At 37.0% G+C, this 8017-nt stretch overlaps 1 protein-coding gene across 3 annotated transcripts; it reads right to left on the reverse strand.

Annotated features, from left to right (window-relative positions):
- Positions 1-3897: 3897 nt before the first annotated feature.
- LOC106086120 (soma ferritin) lies at positions 3898-7654 on the reverse strand. 3 transcript variants are annotated; one of them, XM_013250651.2, is made up of 4 exons: positions 7510-7654; positions 7017-7169; positions 6654-6680; positions 3898-5087 (listed from the first exon to the last, which is right to left on the reverse strand). In XM_013250651.2, the coding sequence occupies exons 2-4, from the start codon at positions 7126-7128 to the stop codon at positions 4528-4530; spliced, it is 699 nt and encodes a 232-aa protein (XP_013106105.1). In that variant the 5' UTR covers positions 7129-7169; positions 7510-7654; the 3' UTR covers positions 3898-4527. The 3 variants fall into 3 exon arrangements, with proteins under 3 accessions (XP_013106105.1, XP_013106106.1, XP_013106107.1); XM_013250652.2 differs by lacking the exon at positions 7510-7654 and adding an exon at positions 7310-7407; XM_013250653.2 differs by lacking the exon at positions 6654-6680 and having other exon boundaries at positions 7510-7653.
- Between the last annotated feature and the right edge of the window lie 363 nt (positions 7655-8017).

Here is an 8017-nt window from a genome sequence, read left to right on the forward strand (position 1 = left end):
TCCAATATCAAAAAATTTAGTACACTATTTTCAAAGACATTTTTGAGTCTATAAGGAACACACAAACAAAGAAACCGACAAACACAAATTGATTTTTATATATAAGACTAGCTGAGCCCGGCCCGCTCTGTTGCGCCCAATAATACTATGTTGGAGAGGAGTACTCTAATTATGGAAATTTCTGCCTAATTTCAGTTGAAAATGTATTCCAATTTTCCTGTGGATTCTTCCATACTCAAATACCTCTTATTTAAACCCCCAATTGCAATGGTCACTAAAAGTTCTTCTTGGGGTGTGGTGGACCCCCGAGAAATTGTTACCAAAAGTGAAAGTCCCTTTCGTGCTCTACTCCCGAAGACATTGCATTTAAGATCCATATTGCCATGGTCGGTAAATATGTCCGATTTGAGGAGTTTTTTTTGGGGGCTGGGGTGACTCACGAAACACTTAGTTCCACAATTGGATATCAGATTAGTTTTTTACTCTCAAATATATTTAATTTGATACCCATGTTGTAGTGATTGGTCTATAAATCCGTTTGGAGGGTCTTGGGGCTGGGCGGGCTCCTAGGCACCTCACCCCAGATTTTGATACCAAATTTTTGTTTTTAAGTTTCTGTAAGAATGCAAGCAAGTAATTTCGCTTAAATCACACCACCCATCTCCGAGATCTGGCGTTTGTGGAAATTAGAGTAAGGGGAGGGTCCGTCCCCCTTCAGATATCAAAAAATGTAGTACCCAATTTTCACCACGGGATCATTATGCACTATCTTTCAAAATTTCAAGGAAATTTGGTTTCGCCGTTTTTGAGTCTATAAGGAACGGACAAACAAACAAACCGAACAACACACAAATTGATTTTTATATTTAAGACAAGCGAAGCCCGGCCTGCTTCGCTGCGCCTTTATTTACACAAGGCGAAAAATAAGTTTTTTATTTTAACGGCCTCATTCACACAACTTAATGAATTAAATAGGTTTTTTTTGACAGTTCTATAAAGGATTTTGACAACATTTTAATTCCACAGATTTTTTTTTTTTAATTCTTATTTCTTTAAATTTTGTTGTTGTATATTTTGTTTCTATCTATGACAAAGAAAGGCTATTAAATTAATTTAAACAATTATTCTTAAGACTCATCTCAGAATTGGAAATTTAAAAGAATAATACCGCAAACAACCGCAATTAAATTCCGGCGTCTATAGGAAGGTTATGCGCCACACCTCTTCTGCCACTTGAGCACATATTGGAATATCGCAGTCCTCTTAAGAATATCTATAAATTGGTCCCCCATTGTCTTTATAGGTCAATTAACCTATTTGAAGCGCTTTCAGAAGATAACGCGCTACCTGGATACTTGGACACAAATTTGTATGTCATGTGCGACCCCTTGGATATTTGAACTCAATTTTTAACACCATTTTCGTTTTCTACTCCCCAATACCTTTCATTTTATACCCATATTGTCCCTACTTTTGATTTTTGGTGGTGTTTTTGGGATAACGGGGAGGGTCCGCCCCTTTCAAAATTAACAAATTATATAGCATATACCTCCTTCGTGACCATATTCGTAATCTATTCCCGAATACCTTTTAATCGAGCCCTATACTGTCATTATCGTCCAATATGCCAATTTAAAGGGGTTTTGGGGTCGGACCAGCTCCCCAGTTATGGGCCCAAATTTTAATATTCGTACTCTACTCCTGAGTACCTTTCATTTGAGCCCCATATTGTCGCGATAGGTCCACCTTTATTTTTGGGTCGTACGTTTGGGGTAAGGGGGAGGGTCCGCCCCCCTTCCGATATTGAAAAATTATATAGTCTACCAGCCGAACCGGCCCAACTCCGCTGTGCCTTCTTTAACACTCTAATGTCTTTTTAGCGAGGGGACACTTCGACCTGAATGTGGATATCGAATTCGTGCCACTGTAGCCTATGTCCGTCTATGACGCTGAAAGCCTACGTTCGAAGAAAAAATTAAAGCGGTGGTTATCCTCTCTTAATGCTGGCGCAATTTGCGAGGTACCAAGCCATGCATGGTCCTGTAAATTCTACCAAATGAGGTGCCGCACTGCACCACGCCGTTCGGACTATAGATAGAGGTCCCTTATCATTGAGCTTAAACTTGAATTGGAAAGCACTCATTTATGCCCCTGCTAGGACAACATTTTTCTCTACTCCCAAATGCCTTTTTTTGAGTCTTTTATACCATATTGTTTACGGGGTATTTCGGGGGTGGGTGACCACCCGCCCTTAAAGTAAATATAAGATTCGTGCTCTACTTCTAAATAGATTTTATGTGAGCCCCATATTGGCATGATCGGTAACTAAATTCTGTTTAAGGGTGAAGTGGACCCCATGGTCTTCGTCCCAAAAATAAGCATCAATTTCGAATAGCTTTTATATAAGTCACATATCGCAATGGTCGGTAACTACGTGGGGTGACCCCCAAACGCATGGCTCTTCATTTGGATATCAATATCGCCCCATGCGATATCTAAAAATTATGTTTCCTTCCATAAAAACCTACACAATCTAGGAAAATTTTAAGAAATTCAGTTCAGCCGAGTCCCATACAGTCATAATGGGTCTTATGCCCATTTAGGGAGTTTTTAGGATGTGGGGTGACCCCCTATACTTCGATCTGATTTTGTATGCTAGATTCGATATCTAATATCAAATACCTTTCATTTGACCCCCATATTGACATGAACGTCCAATATGTCTCTTTGGGGGAGTTTTGTGGTTGGGACGGCCCAATGGGTACTTAGACTCAAATTTTAATACTATATTCGTATTCTACTCCCTCCTATACCTTTCATCTGATACCTATATTGTCCAGATCGGTCCACTTTTGATTTTGGGTGATGTCTTTGGCGTAAGGGGGAGGGTCCGTCCCCTTTCCGATATCGAAAAATTGTATAGCCTATGTTTCCTTCCAGACCATTTTACACAACATGCGAACATTTCGATAAAATCGGTTCTGCCTTTGTTGAGTCTATACGGAAGAAACAAACCGAGTCCCATATAGCCATGATTGACTAAAGTGCCCATTTTGGGCGTAGGGTGAGGTGACCCCCCATACTTCGACATGAATTTGTATGCCAGATAAGTTATCTGCCTCCACATACATTTCATTTGATACCCATATTGTGCTTATCGGTGCACTTTTGATTTTGGGTGGTGTTTTTGGGGTAACGGGGGAGGATTCGACCGCTTCCGATATCAATAAATTATAAAGCCTATTCTTTCTTCCCGGTCATACTCCAGAATACCTTTCATTTGAGTCCCATATTGTCATGATCGTCGCATAACCCTATTTTAAGGGGTTTTGTGGCTGAGGCGGCTCCCCAGGTACTTGGACCAAACTTTTCATTTCTATAGGAAATTTTGTCAAAATTTAATTCTATAGGAAATTTTGTCAAAATTTCATTTCTATAGGAAATTTTGTCAAAATTTCATTTCTATAGGAAATTTTTTCAAAATTTCATTTCTATAGGAAATTTTGTCAAAATTTCATTTCTATAAGAAATTTTATTTAACTTTAGTTTTGTAAATTATTCTTTAAATTCATTTTAGCAAAAATATGCCCAATTTTAATCAGTTGACGATTCTTGTTTCTGTTTCTCTGAGAAGTTTCGAGATTTTCTGAGAATTCAAAGCAGTTTGTATAGAAAATAGCGATACAAGAAAACAAACAAGAACAAAAAAAAACGATAAACAATTTCTCAGACACAAATATTCATGCTCTCATAGGGGAACACCACAACAACAACAATTGAGAACATAAACAACTTTAATTAAGTAGCAACGCAACCTAACATAAATTAATGGGGGTAAAGAGATAAGAGTTCACTGCCTACCGCAGACGTAATAAAACATGAAAAAAAATGCACACGTTTCTTTGGTTTTTAACTTTATTTATTTATTATCAGGCTCACACGCCATTTTTATTATTAAATAATCGTTTTGATGTTATGATTAAAAATAATGAAAAATTAAAATTAATGCATATTTATATCACAATCAAGAGAGAGGGAGTGAGAGAATCATGTTTTTGTGCTGTGGGTGTGAGCTAGAATTTTTATTGGTATTTGTTTTCAGATAGATGCGCAAGTATGTATGCGTAGGTAATTTTTGTTCAAATACAGTTAATAATAGTTGTTTTTTTATTTTTATTTAAAGATAAACAAACAAAAAAGAAGTAATTGTAGATAATAATAGAAGTTCTGGTAATACTACTTTTCTAACAATTTCGAATTATTGAAAGTGATTTTTTGGAATTCAAGCATAAACTAATCAAAACAAAAGACATAACCCATATGCTCCGCACGTTGGGTGGGTGGTAGAGAGGGAGTAAACTTCTTATCTAAGATGCTGTAAGTTGTTGTGTTTATTTTTTCAATTTTCCCCCTCCCCTCCTTCTAGCTCCTTTAACAATCTTTGTCTTTTCGGCTATTTGTTGTTGTTGTTTTTTTAATGTGGCTTGTTTATTAAATTTCTTGTTATTGTTTTTTGTTTTTGTAAATTTATTGCTTTTGCAAATATTCATCAAACAAATAGACAGCCAATGAGGGATCAGGTTGGTTCATCAATTTGGACAAATCATTGGCATAACCAGACATTTTGCGTACGCTGTCAGCTTGTTTGCTCAAGAATTTCTCCTCCATGTATTGAGCCATTTCGGGATCACGTTCAGCGGCATGCAAAGAGCGAGTATGAACATGAATGGCACCATTGGTCAATTGTTTCTCATTATCCAAGGCCATGGCCAAAGAGTGCAATTCATCGACTTCCAATTGCATGCGTTGTTTGGATACAGAGGCAGGGCTTTCATGCACAGAGTTGAAGTTGACACGGCCACCACGACGAGTCAATTGTTTGATCAAATCAATGGTATCATCGAAAGAGCGATCGGACAAGCCTTGGTACAATTTCTGGAAACCGGGACGATTCTTTTGATAGGAATTGAAATAGGTGGCCAACAACAAGTATTCATAGGATTTGGTCAAATGTGAGTTGACATAGGCCTGCACCTCGGGTTCAATGTGTTCAATGCCACCATAACGGGAGTTACAGATGGAAGCACCTAGAGAAATTGGGCAGAGATAAAAGAAGAAAAAACACAAATAAAATATAAATAAAAAATTGTGCCAAAATTAAAAATTCAACTAAGGAAAAAAAGAAAGAGACAAACAATGAAAAAAAAATGCTAGGAATTTGAAAAAAAAGAGAAAAAATTAGAAATACTTAATGCGACAATTACTTCATGGTCCTCGTATATACGTAAAATATAGCCCATTATCTCTGAAACAAAGTTCATTCAAGGTTACTACGAATATGCAGTTGCATATTTTCAAGTCTATGAAATCTGCGTCATCTGCAAGTTGTTGACAAAACAGGGCGTATAAAAGTTGTTTTTAGAAAAACAAAACGAAAAGCAGGGTTGTTAGTTTTGTCAAAGTGAAGGGTATTAAACTTTAATCCTTCACCCAATTCAGAAGTAAGAGCAAGGTTTTCAGATCACTTTAGGAATATCTTGGCATTGTAACAAAGAAATTTTGTTGACTTGTCGCTGTTGATAAGCAAATGTTCGTTCAGTGGCAACCCTTGCAGCTCTTGTATGCAATGGTGTAGAGCTAGAAGTTCAGCGCTACAAAAGGGAAGTTAGGCAACCACCACCCAGAGACGTAAGGTTTGATTTTCATGATCTAGAGCGATAGGTTTAGGTCTAGATTCCTCTTGGTCTAGGACTAATGCAGCAAAATATGTCGGTAACCCTACACCACTAGCTCACTCTGGGCACTCCAACTCACTTGCACTATTACTTGATCTGGATGTTTAACAGTACCCAGCCAAGGCTGGCAAGCAAACAGCTGTTAACAGCCGGCCGGCCAGGTTTGACGATATTAAGATGACAGATTTTTGTTTGCATTCTCTTTGTTGTCATCTTCTTTCTCGCATATTCTCTGCTCATGTACGCACACGTATACACACCCGCACACAAATTTCTTTTTGAGTGTCGGCAAAACATCGATCAGCTTGATGACAACATGGCGGATTGCACCATGATATGATTTGTGGTTGTTGTACAAATGAGACTACCTTTAATTAAGTTTCGCCATGGGGAACTACATAAAAACCGAGTAATATGGTCAACTTTTTCATCAAACATCAAAAAGAAATGATAGTGCGCTGAGCGGTCAGCCTCACCACGGTAAAATTCTAATCGAACAGCGCTCATTGATATGAGGGAAGCGTCACAGTTTCCTTCATTGACTATTAGGGGACAAATTTGCATTTTAGCCTCATTCAGTAGTGTGTTTATGGCAGACAGACAGGCGGATGGACAAAGCTAAATCAACTTGGAAGACTCTTGGGCCAATTATTCGAGATGTTGCACATAAAATGACGTAATAAGTGTAACCCTCATGCTATGGTACAGAATGGGGGGTACATTTTATCGAAAATTCTGTCAATGTTTTGTGGCGCCTAGAGTTCGTTGCGCTATCCCATAACTATTCTTATTTATTTATTTTTTTTTTTTTTGAAAATAATAATAAATTTTCCCTTTTCTTCACCTAAAAAGTAATTGTCGCACTCAACTTCAAAAAAACAACAATTTAATAAATGAACTCTAGAAAAAAATGCTTACTTTCACTAGCAAACATTCCGGCAATTGCTTGTCAATTATAAACATTATGATTTTTTTTTTAATTTCAATTAAAACAGGAATAAAAAAAGAAAAAGCAACCGGAAATTTATGTTATAAGAATGATTTTACATTGAATAACAAACAGGGCCAACGCAACAGAAACAGCATTAACAGCTGTTACACTAGTCCCCAACAACATCAAATTACTGTTATCAAGTTAAAATTCCACTGTTAACACTGTTATCTCTGTACCAGGCCACTAACAAAATCTCCATGAAATGTTAACATATAACAGAATGCACGGTCTCTTACATTTTTGGTTATGCATATGAGAAGAAAAAACAAAATGTGGAGAGAACTTACCAGAGAGAGTGGAGGAAGAGCAAGCCCTGACCACATTATTGTGACAGACCTCTTCGGTTTTGACTACGGCGCAAATAGCGGCGAGCACAGCAAAGGCCACAAACGATTTCATGTTTTTTCCTTTTCTTCTTTGTGTTGTGTACAATAAATTTTCTAAAAGGCAAACAAAACAAAGGAAAAAGTTTCGTTTATAATGGGGAAAATATCAAGTTAATTTTCAATGGAATTCATAAATAAACTCAAAGAATTACAAAATGATTTTTTGTTCCTTCAACTCAACTTTAGTCACATACTTTTCTTGTGGGTGTATTATTTTGCGATGCGTTATGTTTGAAGCACAATTAACAAATGACTTTTCTCTTTAAGCATTTTATATTTAAATAGAAATGAAAAGAAAATACAAATTTAATTGCCCACCCCTTTTTCTTTGGTCACTAGGTATCACTTATCTATTTATTTTGTAAAACAACTTAATCATAGTGGCCCAACTTACATTTAAATACTTTTCAACCAAATGGTATTTAGATTCAAGTCTTTTTCAGCTGTTTTGCTGCGATGTATTATTGTGTTTTGCTTTTTCCTGATGTCTGACTCGTTGAATTAACGCTTTGAAACTGCTGTTTATACTTGAGTTGGATCGATACTTGTATACCCCAACAACGTCTGGCAATTTGCTTTTGTTTTGCACTCCCTTGCTTTTTGCTCTCTATTTGTCCTCTCTCACTCTCATTGGGGTTTTTTCTCATTCAATATGGCGGCCATTGAATTTGTTTTATGGGGCACCACAGTGATTTTACTTGGTTCGTTGTTGACTGTTGACGTATGTGACGTTTTTTTCCATAGTGGTGGGGTGTGCGAAGCGGTGACTCATACCGTTACAAGTACTCAAATTTCTCTTGTTGCTGTTGTGTTGTGTTTTGATGTTTTGGATTAAGGGTTGTCAGCTATCGTGTATAAGAATTGTATGTAGATAGCTATGAGTATGTTTCTGATTTTATTGT

This window comes from Stomoxys calcitrans, chromosome 2 (genome assembly GCF_963082655.1).
Source record: "Stomoxys calcitrans chromosome 2, idStoCalc2.1, whole genome shotgun sequence".
Lineage (NCBI taxonomy): Eukaryota > Metazoa > Arthropoda > Insecta > Diptera > Muscidae > Stomoxys > Stomoxys calcitrans.

Coding starts and splice junctions, on each gene's coding strand:
- LOC106086120 (XM_013250651.2), bottom strand. CDS start 7,128: ATGAAATCGTTTGTGGCCTTTGCTGTGCTCGCCGCTATTTGCGCCGTA. Junction 6,681..7,016: donor CTCTTCCTCCACTCTCTCTG/GTAAGTTCTCTC, acceptor ATAATTGACAAG/CAATTGCCGGAATGTTTGCT. Junction 5,088..6,653: donor CGGAATGTTTGCTAGTGAAA/GTAAGCATTTTT, acceptor CAATTTCTCTAG/GTGCTTCCATCTGTAACTCC.